This window comes from Atractosteus spatula, chromosome 7 (assembly GCF_055471065.1).
Source record: "Atractosteus spatula isolate fAtrSpa1 chromosome 7, fAtrSpa1.hap1, whole genome shotgun sequence".
Classification (NCBI taxonomy): domain Eukaryota; kingdom Metazoa; phylum Chordata; class Actinopteri; order Semionotiformes; family Lepisosteidae; genus Atractosteus; species Atractosteus spatula.
The window spans coordinates 35,063,073-35,079,651 of record NC_142712.1 but is presented as its reverse complement, the minus strand read 5'-3'; the positions used below and the strand labels follow the sequence as shown (position 1 = coordinate 35,079,651).

Genomic DNA, 16,579 nt, shown 5'->3' with positions numbered 1-16,579 from the left:
CATTGAAACAAATCACAACTCCCATTGTGTTATTACTCTTCACACAGTTTCCCGCAGAAATATATGAAACCCTTACCCAATGCCGAGTAAAAAGAAGAAAACACTTTCTAGTAAATTAATTTACTCATTAAGCATTACATTTTTTGCATTATAATACAAGCGTAACCATAATACCATTCCAGGTCACAATTACACTGCACAACAAATCCAAGCACACAGTCTTATACAACTTCAAATTTACAGAAGCAAAAGTAAAAACAAACCTTTCAGAATCGAATGCAGCCCTTGTGATAGTCAGCTTAGAACACAGTTGTCAGTAGATTCGCACCCTTACCCGAGCACAGGGAGGCATGTGGGAACAGAGAGGTGCTGCTGTCGACTGGGATTTTTGTGATGTAACTATACAAGGCCACAGCAAAATACTGAATCCCAGACAATGAGAGTGGTAATCTGGAGAACACTCTTTAAATGTGAAGCAATCATCAAATCCCCCTCAAATTAACAGCAGCAGTTAAAACAGCTATGAATTGTTCATCACCTTACTAGAAAAGATGCACATTCCCTTTAATATTACAGCTGCAAAAAAGGAATTCACACAGGAATGTGTGCAGTCCGATAATTCCGTGACAAGAAAAAGGAAGGCACTCGGCAACTGTTTAATGCATTCAGTTTCCAAAACGACTCAAAATGCTTTGATGGCTACAGGTGCCAAATTCACGAAGTTTAAAATAATTCAACACTCCACCCTGACAAAGCTGCTGTGCCCATGTCCCCCCTCTGTCAGCTCCAATCAAAAGGGTTTGAACTTTCCATCCAGAAGGGCCAATGATGACTGCCATCAGGGATTTCCAAAAACTATCAAGCGTATGTCTTTAATAAGAATTTTCAGTCTGTGCATCTTTTTTTCTTCTCAATACCAGATGAGAATGCAGATAAGAGACTCCGTTGGCCTGCAGTCTCTCTGGATGACTTGCAGGGCTCCACACTTTGTCCTTGCCTGTTCTGCTCTTTATTACACCACACCAGAGGAGAAAGACAGCCCTCAATTCTCAGTGCAGCTTCACTTGTACTTATCACCTGTAGCAATTTGCTGGGCTGAGAGGCATCACATTCTAGTCCTCGATAAGCACTAAATTGATATTGATATACTTTCACCATGTTTGCAGTGATGCACCGAAATCCCCTGGGTACATCATATATGAAAGTTCAACTGAATACTTCAACATTACACATTCAGTGTAAATATCAGACAATGTAAAAATACTCATTTAAGGTTTGTAATTGTAAACCACCGGTGTAACATATAAGAGATATTGTGTGAACACTTTTTAACATGCTCATCTTGACTTTAGTAATACAATTACCTATTTGATATTTCATATATTAGATCCAGAACACCAGTGCTCACCAAAATCATCCACATAAGTACATGAATACACCTTAAATAGCCTCAGCGGGACAGCAGTGGAGGTGATCCTTGATTCTGTTGCAACCCTCAGGTGAGAGATACATGGTTTTAAATACCCAAGTAAACCAAGGTTGATCACATAGCAGATGTGAATCAACCAAGTACATTAGAGCAAGATATTAAAACAAGTCCTCAGTGTTACAGAATGTCTCAAAGAAGGCCTAAACCCCAAACTTCTGACACTAGCATAGCCATTTTCTTTCATAGTGATCAAATCTTTCCAGCACCAAATCTGAAGTCATGTCATTGGCATTCCCAATGGAACAAAGCCTGCGAGATAAAATGTGATAACACCACATGTTCTCTTAAACAACACTCTTGTGAGGCTCAGTCACATTGAACAGTGTTGTAGCAGAACATGGTTTACTTGTGTGAAGGAGACCAATTTTATAGTAAAATTCTAGTGGAAATGTTTAAACTCTTAATTTTTAACACATTAAAACCCTCCATAACATTCCTTAAATGTAGAAAACCTTACAATATCTACCACTTGAAAAACATTATTTCTATCCTTTGACATTGGATAGTGTCAAAGAGGACTGGTAGAGGAAAATGGCATAAAAATAATGGGTTTAGCTTTTTCACCGCCCACTTCTGAAATCAGATATGGAAATGAGCATAAGAAACCTGTAATGAAGACCAGAAATTCAGCATCAAACTCTCAGATGCCAAATCAAGGCCTCCGCTTAACGAAGATCTGACTGACTAACACTGAGCCAGATAAGCTGTCCAGTGGGCTCTCAAAATAAACACTGACTGGCACGTCAAAGGCCATACAGCTGCAGAGGCTGAGTCACTAGATCTCACACTCTCAGAAGCGAGCCTTGTTTTCACCCATCATCTGTTGCAGAAAAATACTGTGGCACTAGGCTTCAATAACACCTCCCAGCTGTACAAGGCTAACTTTCAGAGACTTAATTATAGCACATAAAGAAAGTCTGATTGCCTCAGTCTGAAATATTAATAACAGGAGCTTTTTTACTCCCTTCCTGCTCTAAACTTCATGTTAGTAAAGACCACTTTTTTGACTTTCTAATTTTAAAAATGTCCACTTCACCACACAAAGCCAATGTATTAAGTGAGCAGGGAAGCAATATAATTGTGAAACTTTCAAAGTGCCTTCAAGCCTTCTTCAATGTAGTTTTACAACTCTATCCAGCTTGTCACAATAAAAGGTTCTAAAGCCTAAATATATTCAAAGGTAAGGTAATGTTTGAAATTCCTCAATATATCAGTGGAGAGCCAATGTTTTGGGGGCTTTAATTCTGAGCTTTTAATGACTCAATCAATGGCATAACTTAGTCCAACACCCTCAAAATCTTTAATCATTCAGAAGTTTGAATATAAAACCTGTAGGTTGAAGCTCTCCAAGATCAGGAACAAAGAGCACTGTGTTATCTTCTTCATTCTGGTGAACTCTTGTGACTCCAATACGAAATTGTTAACAGAATACAAGTGCAAACACCTAAAGATCACATTCTGTCCTGTTGTGTTTCCAGTGCCAGTTTGCCTGCTAGATGTTTTTCTGTACAGTGGTATGGGAAAAAACTGTCTAAGCAAACAGTACCGGGATCAGTTAAATTCTCTACACCAGGATGCTTTTTCAGCATGCCCAGAACATTAAGTCTCCAATTATTCTTAAAAAAAAAACACCTCCTTAAAATAGTGATGCATTACAATAAGGTGTTACAACTTCTAGTTATAAAGAACTTATTCAGGAAAGACTAGGAAGAATCAACCCTAGAGCATTAACTAAAGAAGTGGACATTTTAAACAGTGGACGGCATGGCATTAACAAATGTGCTCCCATCTTGGGGAGAGGTTTCTGCAAGGATATGGCATCTTCAGAGAGGGTTCCATTAGGGAGCAAGGACTCCCTACAATTTACTTAACCATATAACAGCTGCATCTGAAGAATTTAATCTCTTCCTGAAATGCCAGATCTTGCATTCAAAGTCTAGTACTTATCACACAGGTGGACACTTTCCATTAGTTTATAAAGCAGATGAGCCAACTGAACTCCTGGAAGGCTTGGGGCTCTGGTTTCTGCTCCACCTGAGCTCTCAGTAACACATTATTGGTCTAATTAACAGTATAATTGCTCATTTTTCTAATCAGGCTTGGTGTGCTATGGGAACCTGGGTGGACTGAAGTGTATTTTTTTTAGTAACCATTCATAAACAACCTCAAGAAATATCCTTTATACATCTAATTAAAGAAATTGAATTGACTCCCCAGACTGTATCAAAACCAAGAAAACCCCCAGGACCACTCGGAATTGAGTTTGACCATGTTTTAAAGGACACTCCAATTCTCAGCTATGCAGTTTGAGAAGAAACAGAACAGGGGACTGATTTCTTTGCAGTGACAGTCAAATACCAAGGAAAGTCCTGGGAAAGAGCCCTTTAGCTGGGATAGAAACCAACTGTCTTCACCATCAGCAAGACCTTGTGTGATGTCACAGGGCCTGCAAAGGGCAGTAGTGGTGGTTCTAGATTCAAGGCCTTCATGCTGACCAGCAATGGACAGAAAAGGGCCTAACCTCAGGAAGCACACAGATACTGCTGAGCAGTTCCTTCTCCATGTCCCCACAGGCATGCAGAAGCCATTCTACCATTAAAACAAACAAGGAGACTTGGCCTGCTCCTAGTCTGGATTACTAAACCCTTTTTCAGGCAGGATTTGAAGTGACCACTAGGTAGAAGCTAGGTCTACAGATGAATGATGCAAACAGGTGCTGTGAAATACCTTTATTCTTTTACTAGTCACACTTGAGTTTCTCCCTATGGGGTGAAGAGTAATGGCCTAACTGGGCCCTGCTACACACTCACTGTGGCAGAGGTGCACTGGATTTGCAGATTTAAGCTTTGAGGTAGAGGCGATTGCAGGCCACATTGGGAAATGTTTTGGGGCAAAATGAAATAAAACCAAAAACACAGGGACTGGCATGCTTCAGCACATTACTTTGGACCTCTGTTGAGGCACTGTCTTGTCAGGCATGGTCAAGATTAACCCAAATCAACTGAATTTTCCTGGATACATCTTGACAACTAACTTGTCAGCCTCAGAGGTATGCAATTCTATAGCACAACTAGCTCTTATTAAAGAGGAAAGTTGAAAAAAATTAAAGAGGAATCACTAAGGTCTGAGATGTAAGCAGTAACCAAACAAAGCCGTGCTGTAATTAGCACACTTTAAGGCAAAAGGCATCCGGGTGACTTATTTTTCTTTTTCAGTCTGTATCATAGAAGCCACTGGTACTTCATAACAGGGGAAACCGTAAAACTCAAAAGCTTTTACTCAAGAAACTACTCCTGAATAATTCAAAGATTATAACAGTGTGGCAGATGTGTCAGGCTTAAAAATAATCTATAGATTCAAAAAAATGTACAAAAAAATTAAATAAGTTCATCACATACAGGCCACTTGCATGTAGATGTAGAGATAAACGAGCACAACTGGAACTCTAATGGGTTTTTATCAGCAAACGCTGAAACCAAAAACCATGAGCAGTGGGTTGGCTAATCTGGCAGTTGCCGAGCAGCTGGGATAGTGATGGATGACGTTGCTGGAATCTCTGGTGTCTCTGGAGTCTCAAGGTTGGGTACAGAAAAGGACGGGGGGGGGGGGGGGGGAACACGAGGGCTACAGACTCCACAGTGGTGCTCGCCTGGCCAGGGAAGTTGAGAACAGAACCCAAGGTGATCGAGCAATTGAAGCACAGTGGAGGAGCTCCCAGGGCCCAGAGGAAGCAAGGGAGGGGGAGCAGGAGGACCTGCCAGCACATCCAATCACAGTAATGCCCCTCTCTCTCTCTCCACTGCAGCTCACTGTGTCCAGGCCCAGCCCGACCAGCAGGGGGCGAGGCAATGACTTTAGCCCTGCAGGGGAGAAATGGCAAAGAATAGTCAACAGGATGAATTAGGATGGACTTAAAAAAATCAACACAAAGTGGCAAAGCAACAGCTCATTTCCCCATGGGAGGTATAGTGCAGTATATCACATTCACCTAGAGCTAAAAGAGCCCAAGTATAGATAGCGAATGATAGTGTGATCAGGAATTCACAAGGTGAAGCACACAAATGGCTGAACAGGGTTTGAGGGCTCTTGGTGTTGTCAAAAAGACACACTCCTTTTCTCCAATCAGTTTGCTCTCCTGTGAGGGGCTGTGGAGCTGGTGACAAATGTGCTGACTGGTGGGTGTGTTAGAGGAGTCCGTCTGTAGGCTCTTAAGCTCTCTCTGTACTATAAGGCTTCAGCTTCCTTTTGCTCAACAACTAATGGATCAAACACTCAAAAGAGGATGAGCATCCTAGGAGGTATGTCAATGGTAATACAAATGCAGATGGACAAAGACGCGTATTTGGAAACCCAGGTGGAAAGAGGGTGACATTTAGGGACAAATTCCTACCCTAATTCATGACCAACTGCAGCCTGTCCTACTGGAGCATGCTCATCCTGGAGCTCATGGAGCCCTGGTTGTGGCAGTCAGGGTGCGGTTGGACACCCACTGCCCTAATGGCAGACTCACCCGATCACATCACGCTGCAGGACACCCCCATACAGCCCTGTTTCCGGTCCTCACGGCTGTTCAGCTTCTTCATCCGGTAATGCCTGATCTCCCGAACCAGAGTGTAGAAAGCGTCTTCCACTCCCTGCACACACACACACAGCAAGGGGGTTACAGGAGAACTGGAGCTAAACTGTGGGTCACTACTCCTAACTGATCTTGGCCCTCCATTGGACATTCAGATTTCAGATGAACCTATTTTACTTGTTAATTATCTTAACAGAAAACCAGCCTTTGCGCCTGAAGTCCCCCTCCTGTGTTAATCATATATCCACCTTGAGCACTAAGGATTTCTACCATATGAAAGCTAACTGCACTGCAGCAGGTGAGCAAAAAACATAGTATAAAAGTATAGGATAAACCAGTCATCAAATAATATACTTGCCTAATCCACTTTAAAGAGTGTCCCCAATAAACAGTTTTAGAGGACTAATATAATGTACACACTAAGTGAGCTACATTGAAAGCAACTGTGTTAAACAAGCTTCCAGTCAACAAAACTAAATCCAAGTTTGTGTTTCACAATTGGCTTCAAATGACCTGTTCATTGACCTTTTAATGCTCATCATGTTATAACAGTTACTTCTGCACTTTGGGGAAAAAAATACAAAGCTGAAAAGCCACCTAGACCTGGTTTATATCCGAACATTCCCAGCTTAATCCATCATATATTGGTAATAGTTATTAGTCTCTTAAAAATTTACAATTTTAGAATTCCTTTGCCCTGCCTAATACACAAAAACTGCAAATGCCAACCTATGCACGGTGTAGTGCTGCATCATCTTCAAATTGTGACAAAGCAGTATCTGGTTTCTACCCATCCTTAGTTAACACGACTTTAATAAGGCCCTACGAAATGAGGTTTGTCATGAAATGTTTCTCTGGAAAAAAAGCGTGAGCTCAGGACACTTTTCTCAGGTCATGGGCGACCACACACCTGTCTGGTTTTAGCCGACGTCTCCACAAACTCGATGCCGTAACTTCGAGCCAGCTCCTGCGCCTGCTTCGTGTCCACAGTCCGCGTTGGCAGGTCACACTTATTGCCCACAAGCACCATGGGCACGTCATCCGAGTCCTTCACCCTCTTGATCTGCTCCCTACAGGATAACAAGAGACTCCGTGGTTTTTTCCTGAGTAAGCACCAAAGCAGGAGATAAAACTCTGGCTAAACAATTTCTGCCCTCGTAATTACAACTGAACATGAAAATCAAACCATGCTTACAGCAATCAGTTAGTCAAGTTGAGAGGTCAACAAATGTAGAACCAAACTGGCAGGACACTGTGCTGTTCTCAGTAGAAAACAATTCTGATGTTCAGTGGGATTTTTTTATCCCATGGTCTCACAGCTCAACGACTAAAGGAAATGGCACAATAACCTTGCTTTTTTTATGTTTAAGCACTTTCAGATTTTCTGAAAGCCAATAGAGAAGGAGAGGTAGGCTGCAGGTTGTTCTCTGACCTGTACAGGTGGATGTCAGCGAAGGACTTGCTGTTGTTGATTGCAAAGACACACAGGAATCCCTCTCCTGTTCGCATGTACTGGTCCCTCATGGCACTGTACTCCTCTTGACCAGCAGTGTCCAGGATGTCCAGCAGGCATGTCTCCCCATCAATCACCACCTGCTTTCTGTAGGAGTCCTGGGGTACAATGTAAAAAGAGAACGATGGATGTTAAAACTATAGTATACATTATACATTACCAATATGATGAACTGCGTTGCGGAGAGCAATATAATTTATATTTAATTGCTCTGGAATCTGTTCAAAGAAGTGAACAAGATTTATTCTCATTCTTAAAGGATCAATGCACAATAAAGTGTCAATGCACTTGACATGGGCCTTGGAAAAAGATAATTAAGAAGGGGATGATACCAGGATTTATCTTGAAAGACAAATCAGGGGGCTACTTCAGGACCAGTATCAAAACAAGGACCCACAGGCAGAAGTAGAAATCAGGAGTCTGGACTTAGAAATCTGATGAAGAGAAGATGGGATAAGGTGGTCAGTACCTACCTCAATGGTGGGGTCATACTCATCTACAAAGTGGTTCTGTATGAGCTGGATGGTCAAGGCGCTTTTTCCCACTCCTCCAGCTCCCACCACCACCAGTTTGTACTCCGTCATCTCAACGCAACCCCGTCCTGCACCAGAGAAACACACCTGTAAGGGTCAAGGTCATTTTCCCACGCTTGGGTCATGGAGAAACGGTTTTCCTGAATTTTACTAGTTTTCAGTACTCTCATGCTCCAATGTGCTTTACAATTCGATTGAGGTTTACTGCAATTCACCATGCTAGATCAGCCTTCAGCATCCCCTTGTGGAAGAAAAAACAGAGTGACAGAGGGGTCTGTCCCCAATGACACTGATCAAACGATGCCATTGGTCTTTGACCATTAGGGTGTTACAGATCTGATCCCCATAAACCTGCAGGGCTCTATCCTTCCAGCAACTGGAGACGAATGCAGATTTTGATAAAAGCAATAGTCTGCCATGACTTTGCATCATCAGCTCCAGTATTTCCTGGCACAGGATATCTGTAATGCTGACATTGTAACACTCAACACTTTGTAACATCAATATGGTTATCTCTTGCTGTAACACTCTGTAATACTATGGCATTTTGTAATACTGTAAACTCCAAACACAGGAATCGCTTATTACCAATCTAGCTCTTAATACCTCCCCACAAGCTGCTCTAACAGTGACTTGCAGTCAGCCCAGGATTCCAAAACAATGCAACAATTCTCCAACATTACCAATTTTTTCCTGTACCCCTAAAGCATTCCTGGTTTAGTCTGCTGAGGAAAGCAATAATTTGTCAGACTGTGCAGGCTGTCCAGATGTTCTATGGACTGTTTGTGAATTTTATTTAGCACTAACAGAAGTCTTTTCATCTAGAGCTCCCGTCTACAATTCAGGAACAACATAAACCCCTTTTAACAGTTGCCTTAGGCGGAAAAGGGCACAGTAACACTGGACTGGTAGACTGAATGCAGTGCTACTTCATGTTGCTCAACCTACTGAAAAAGGAAAGCAAAACTCCTATGCTTTTGCTATAATGGATAAACACCTGTGAGTATCCATTTGACTATGGAAAAACCCCAGGCCTTAAGTTGCTCATTCAGTAGAGGCAATACCAGGATACAAATTTTAACCCAACAATAACAGGTTTCTAATGTTCAGTAGATAAAAGCAAGAAGTATAATGCACAAAGTCATTCACCAAGACCAATATTGTAGCAATAGTGGTGTTCTAAATATTTAAGAACTATAAAAACCAAGACACAGAATCAAAAATTGAAAACGGTAGATATTAACTCTTTAGCTGAGCAATTCTTCGCCCATCATTGAAGTTCATCTACTGTGGGGCTGTGAAATACTTCCTACTCCAATGCCACACAGCAGCTCAGAAATATTTCTCACCTGATGCATTTACAGGGCACCAAGTAACTGGATTCCCCAGCAGTCAGGCTCTGCAGCTGCAGATTTGGCCAACAGGATAAAGTTCTTGCACAACGCATCTTGCAATGCAGAGCAACATCACATTTTCTCTCACCACAGTACCTGCTGAAGGCAGCCGGAGAGATTAAGTGTCCTCTACAATCTGGCCAATTAAATCCTTTTACTTCCCATTAAGGCACATAGTTCCATTCTTCTCCGAGAAGGACCTGCGCCCAGTACACTGGGTCTTTTAGACTAGAGTGTTAAAAGACAGGAAACATCAGTTTCTCTGTGGTCTGAAAAGAGACTTTGTACCTCTGAAATTGTTTTATATACAAATGTGTTCTACACACTTCATCGAAGCCCATTTTGATGGGTATGGAGTCTGTTAACCACATGGGTCAGGAGTCAAATGCCCAGCCAGCTGCAGTGGACCGCCACCTGTAACTTACATCAATTAAATAACCTGCTAATTTTAAAATATATAATGAAATAAAACTCAAAACAACTATTTAGAACTGTCTGAAGAACATAAATGAATAAGAGTAAATTACTGCTTCCCTCAGCAGGTTAAACCAGGAAATGCATGTTTGGGGTATGGAAAAAAAATCAGTAATGTTGGGGAATTACTGGATTATCCTGGACTCCTGCCCTGATTGCAAGTCTGCAAGCGAGTGTTAGAGAGCTCTGTGGGGAGGTGTTAAGAGCTGGACTTGTATTCAGTGAAATGTATAAAGAAAAGCCAGATAAGAGCATCTCTCAGCTGATAGAAAACTATGCTCACTCTTTAGGTCATCAAACACGCTTTTGAAAGTGTGGGTGTTAAAATCTATAATGTAGCATTTAATACAAGACTAGGATAATGGAAGTGTGTTCTTATTCAGATAAGAAGCTACATTATCTCATTATATTGTCTCTATATTTGAAGTTTATATTGGGAAGCCCAGCCACAATAGAAACCTGAGACCTCTGGATTACAGAGTCCAACTTGCACTGTGAACAGAAGAAAAAAAATTCCCAATTATGTCAATTTCAGGCTCTCTCGTTCTTCAGCAGGCTGTAGCTGGCTTCCTCCATTACACTATGTAAATGCCAGATAAGAGAACCTCTCAGCTGCTGGACAAACTCAGTGCCCACTCTGAGTATGGATGTTAAAATCTATTTCTGATCCATCAGGCAGGGAAGCGTGTACTGCCTGCTAAGCCGAATGTCAAAGTTCCCTCGTTTCAGATGGGGCTGAGGCAGAAGAAAGCTGAGAGCCTGGAGCGAGGCTCTTGTACACTCGCCGGAGGCCAGGATTCCCTCCTGTTAATGACTGGAGGGGCAGGCTGTCACGGCCCCCCATACCAGAAGCTGACTGAGTGTCTCTGTCCCTGGGTCCGACAGCCATCCCTGGTCCTGGAGAGTCCCAATCCACTTTTTCTCATACCTGACCCTAAATCACCCGACATTTTAAAAATAGGAAAACTTGTTTTAAGCAATTCTTCAAATCAAGCAAATATTGTTTCTGCGTAGAGAACAGTGATCCTTGAGGACTCAAGCATATTCTGATTTTTGTTCCAAATGATCCCTAAATGACTTAAACACATCACCTATTTAACTGATCGGCATTCAACTGCTCCAGGGATTTAGAAAGTGGCAAATCAAAGGCCACCTATAAAGCCTGCTGTTCCAGGGCTCTGCAGCTATACGCCAGGAGATCCCAGATGTAAGGACTCCATAGAATAAGGACAAGTAAACCAACTATTACACAAAAATTCCCCCATTTCACTTATTCCCCAATTCTTGGGGGGATGTTTCCAGTGTGCTTTGTCCAAAGGCTGCTCAGTAATATCTTCCTATAAGCACTGTGCTGATGGCCACAGCCCTGGATGAAAGGTGTGGTCCTTACTCTGCAGCCTAGGCTGACCACCTTGCTCCTGTACTCCTGACGGGCTAGAGCAGAAACCGTGCACTACACGGCAGGTGGAGACTGGGAGGGAGACCCGCGTTTAGAGCAGAATTGTTCCCAAGTTTTAGATTTTTTTTTTTACACCACATGGTAGCATAAAAATTCACAATGCAGAGCTCTTCTCTCGCGGCAGTGTGAAATCAGACAGCAGTCATGAGGACACGCCCCTGCACTCACCTGTGCCACACCAAGGAATGCGTTTTGAAAAGTGCATGCAGGACTGCAAACCAGAAATCAAAGACCCATACAGGCAGGAAAAATAATCAGAACGCCATGTGTCAAACCCCGCTATCGGTTCATCAAGCCCATTTACTATGTTACTGTATGTTCTCACTGTAGAAAGTGCGAGTTCTACTTAAATTCATCAAGAACCTAGCTGTGCAATAGGTGGAAAGAACACTGCTGCCACCTAGTGGCAAGACCAGCTAAAGAGACAGAAGCCACAAATTTTCACACCATAAACCACAGAATTTTAATTTTCATGTTCATCATGCTTAAAATTACAGGGTCACATAGATGGATTTTAGATGAACGCAAAGAAGACTGCCATAAATTTCCTTTTGCAATAAGAGATCCATAATCACTTCAAGATTTCAAACTCTCTCTCTTTCCTAACATGAATCCCGCATCAGCAGGTGTCGGCACACCAGTCTCCATTTGGTGGTTTGAACCAAATCTTTGGGCTGACGTTGCCATTAACTGCGACCGAGGATACTCCAACTGGTGCGTCACTCCGCCTGCCATCGGAGTGGGAGGGGGGGAAAGGAGAACAAAGTAATGTAGCCAATTCATAGAGGTGGATTATTAGGAGGCATGGGAAATTTGGCCAGGACGCTGGGGTTACACCCCTACTCTTTTCGAGAAACACCCTGGGATTTTTAATGACCACAGAGAGTCAGGACCTCGGTTTTACATCTCATCCGAAAGACGGCGCTTATTTACAGTATAGTGTCCCCGTCACATTAGGACCCACCTGGACCACAGGGTGAGCGCCCCCTGCTGGCCTCACTAACACCTCTTCCAGCAGCAACCTTAGTTTTTCCCAGGAGGTCTCCCATCCAGGTACTAACCAGGCTCACACCTGCTTAGCTTCAGTGGGTTGCCGGTTGTGAGTTGCAGGGTGATGTGGCTGCTGGCCCGCTTCAAGATTTCAAACTAAAAGGGCCGATTCAAACTGACCCATGGATCACTCAGTGCATAGAGAGACCTCAATGTGCCATATCATCATATAATGATTAAATCCTTAAGCTGGGTAGATCTAGTAAGGTGACATCACAGATGGCCTGCAACGTTGGAGTAATGCAACACCCACTGTAATAGTTACTCAATTGGGGTGCACAGAAACTGTTTAGACACCAACTTCAAAGCAGTGTTGTTTATTCCATGTTTTAAAACCTATAGGATCTTGTAGTCCTATCTGCACAGACAGATGTTTGGAGTTACTATTTTAACTGCTTCACTTAAACCAAAACCAAAGTGCAAAAACAGTAGCTATTCAGTAGATGAACTTTATACTCACACACTTGCAAAACACATGCTAATAAAAGCATATTCTACAGACACACAATGGGCAACTCTGTAATCAAGATTGATTTCCACTTAGCGAAATACTAAATTAGCACTGGATTTGTATAATGGATCAAAGTTTGCAAAGGAAAAAAAAATAGAAATCAAAGAAGGCAGACCTTAATTGTTTGCTATCCAGCATTAGCTGATCCTGGTCTCCCTAAGTTTTTTTTTTTATTTTCCCCTAAAATCACCTTTCACACTACACAGTAACTAATCAGTTTCTTCCTGTCCTGACGTTCATCTGCAGAACGATTTAACTTGTGCACCACTGGATTCTCAAAGATTCTCCAACACTGGCAGCTGGATAGGCAGAGACAAAAAAGGGGGCTCTGGTGCCTGTATATCAAGGTGGCAGAGGTGCCGAGACACACTTGAACCCCGAGTCTGACCACGTCATGAAGCACTGCCTCCTTTCTCACAGCTGCAGGTTTCTGGAGAGAGCATCAGCTCAATTAAAACCATAAAAAGAATCTGTAACAGACAGTCACCCAGAATAGACAGAGGAAGTGGACTGTGACACGAAATGTAGATGATGCTGGATAACCGACTCATTTAAACCACACTTGAGCTCTCTGAAGCCATCAACGTGAACTACAAAAGCATGTCTTGCACAATGGCCTGTAACACTTTCGATCCTTTTTTAACTTTAAATGGTTGTCACAGGAAAGCCCACCCATTCAGAAAACTTTGGAAATGCTCCTCACATGAAAAGCACAGTGTACAAAATGATCGACAGAGCATTCTTTATTCTACATGAAACAGTCTGGTGAATTGTGGACAGAACAAGATTGGACAAGGTGATCAACACAAACAAAAAAAGCACACCTGTAAGGCTCTGTAAAACCAGCCCCACATGGACAGAAATTAAATAACTGGATCCAACAAGCAAGAAACAAAAACTGTTTTGGATCCTTCAAGAAAAGACTGGATGAGATTTCCGAATCAGGTCTTGGAGAGTTCTCGGGAGTCCGGGAGTTTCCATTACCTGTAAAGCACTTTGAGTGGAGTGTCCAGAAAAGCGCTGTTTAAAGATAAGGATTATTAATTTAGTTTGTTGCAGGCAACTGTCTCAGCTAGAAAGACTGAAAGGCCTCCTGTCCTTTGCAACATTTTATGTTCTCATTAAAAGAATTGGTCTTCTGATTTTACTAACTGGCTTCCCAAAGACAGAAATACCGCTAGCCCGAGAAGACACCGAAGCCCCGGATCTCCAGGCACTTACCTCCTTACAGGGGACACAGTATGGAGCTGCTAGTGCTCAGAGTCCTTGTGGGCTTGAAATAGCCCAGACTGATACACTGAACACCCCATCACTTAGTCATACAATTATGATTATCACAATATGTATACAATCGGCACATTGCAAAGGAACAAGTAATAGGTTTATTCCATGCTGAAAAGAGAAGAAAGGAAACAACATTTCGGCTGTGGAGCCTCCTTTGGGCGTGGGTATATTAGCGCAGCACACACAAACCACACTTGCTCAGAGTCCAACACAAAATATTTCTGGTAGCAGCTAGTAATGCTTTAACAGGCCACAGAGAAACTGCAATCACACACAAAAGCTCCTGTTCAAGGAGGCCCAGAAGAAAACTGATCTGGTAGCAAACACTGAAAAGTTCTTGCCATGTTCAAACATACAGCTGCCAAAGCCCACCCTCGCAAATGTTTTTGCTTCACTTAGAACCTTTTGCTCATAGCACTAATTCATAATACACACGTTGTCTTGAGTGTTTCACTCTACAGATTTAGTAGATTGGAAAACATATGAGCATGCACAGAGTTAGATATAAACTATTTTATATTTTAAAGAAATGTATGTCTACTTTCAGCATTTTCCCCCAACCCCCACGACTGGACGTTCATTGCTTAATAGCTCTGCACCTCAGACTCTTTCTAAAATGGTTATGCCTGCATTGTCCTTTAGCGCACAGCTCCAGAAATCTGCCTATTCTAAATATTGAGAAGTCAACCGTGACTGTAGACAACTATACCCTGTTGAAAACTTACATCATACTCTCTTGCGTTCTTCGACATTAGACACTAGTATCCAAATGCCCATAGGCCAACAGTTACTTTCGTTAAACCTGTACAGGACCGTGAGGAACACACACAGGAATGCATCTTGCTGAAGCCAACACCAAAAGGCGAACAGTGGGTTCGCTTCAGATATACCTGACAAGATAGCTACTCCATTATGCAACGCCGACCCGGGAGCACGTAAACTTTAAATGGACTTACATCACGACTTCAGGCAGAGCCGGAGCCCTGTGTTATCTAAGATTACATCACCCTCGTTCACCTACGTTTTCCTAGAAAGACGATACTTTTCGTTTTCTACATTATTAGTAGAAATTCAGTTGTTTTATGCTCCTTGGAGCACAGTTTCAGAAAATGGGTGGCGCTATGGTAGCGGGAGCGTAAAATGAGCAGCGTTACTTGTGTGGGAGAAATTATTTTACTGAATAAACTGTGTATAAATATTTATTGTTTTGCTTAAGATAGCACAACCGGTCAGTCATAACAATAAAAAGAAATTCCATACGACTGCAACAATTATTACGAATAAAACGTTTTTTTAAAAAACTTACCTTTTTTAGTCTTTTTTTGCAGTCGCTCGCGATAAAACTTCGTTTAGCAACACACGTGATTTAATTTCGACTAATCGCCAAAGAAATTAATCTGAAACCGACCATTTTGCCGTTGTTATTCAATAACAGCGTTAACGAACTCCCAACACTACAACGAGCTCGGCCGTGCGCTCAACTTCCTGCCTCCAGGAGACACACCCAGTCCGCAAGGACCTCGCAGATAGCTGCTCACCCAACTGCCTGCGTCGCTTGGTCTTTTGAATCCTTAACTTTATTAGGATTTTTCAAAAGTTTAATCAAATTAATTTTCTATATATATTTTTTCCAAAATATGGGTGAACACATGTGCTTTTCTAAAAGCCAAGTTATTTGGCGCACGGGATTGTGGGATTTGTATTTTTAAAATTCAAACTGCACCGCAAGGAATTGTTTTCTCAATGGTTTCTTACCATTTCAGATATATATATGAGTGAAGAGTTTGGCCAAAAAAAAAAGGTTTAACTTATGCCTTAAAATGTCTCATCTTTTTAAAAAAGTACCTACCTTCAAAAATGAGATCTCTCTCTTCTTAGTAAGAAGTTGTCAGTTGGTTTAGAGTTTAGATTAACACTAATAATGCATTTTTTTACGCCTAGCTTCGAAACATTTTAACGCACAAGAATAGAATCGGTTTATTTATTCGCTACACTCACGTTGTTACATAATTATCAATGTGCAGAATTGAAAATGCAATTGTTAGATGCATTACAAATTAAAAAGCTACGTTGAATATTTTGCAGAGGAACAAGTAAAGGTTTATTCCATGCTGAAAAGAGAAGAGAGAAAACACAACGTTTCGGCTGTGAAGCCTTCTTCCGCTGTGCGTGAAATTTTTCACTTGTTCCTTTGCAGACTACGCATGATGACGCAGTTACCCACCTGAACTATTGAATACTGTGTATCTGCATAATTATTTCAGTTATTTTACACTTATACAAACTGTATAAGTAT

General features: G+C 41.9%; 1 protein-coding gene across 1 annotated transcript; it reads right to left on the bottom strand.

Moving 5' to 3' along the window:
- Positions 1 to 104: 104 nt before the first annotated feature.
- Positions 105 to 15,796, bottom strand: nras (NRAS proto-oncogene, GTPase). The gene is made up of 6 exons (XM_088920970.1): positions 15,590 to 15,796; positions 8,052 to 8,179; positions 7,498 to 7,676; positions 6,976 to 7,135; positions 6,000 to 6,123; positions 105 to 5,349 (listed from the first exon to the last, which is right to left on the bottom strand). Exons 2-5 carry the CDS (start codon positions 8,160 to 8,162, stop codon positions 6,004 to 6,006), a joined length of 570 nt encoding a protein of 189 aa, XP_088777096.1. The 5' UTR covers positions 8,163 to 8,179; positions 15,590 to 15,796; the 3' UTR covers positions 105 to 5,349; positions 6,000 to 6,003.
- Between the last annotated feature and the right edge of the window lie 783 nt (positions 15,797 to 16,579).

Bases quoted from the DNA above. Each gene is read 5' to 3' on its own strand.
- nras (XM_088920970.1), bottom strand. From the start codon at position 8,162: ATGACGGAGTACAAACTGGTGGTGGTGGGAGCTGGAGGAGTGGGAAAA. The intron at 7,677-8,051 runs GTAGGTACTGAC...ATTGTACCCCAG, and splicing joins AGTATGACCCCACCATTGAG to GACTCCTACAGAAAGCAGGT. The intron at 7,136-7,497 runs GTCAGAGAACAA...GTTATCCTGTAG, and splicing joins GCTGACATCCACCTGTACAG to GGAGCAGATCAAGAGGGTGA.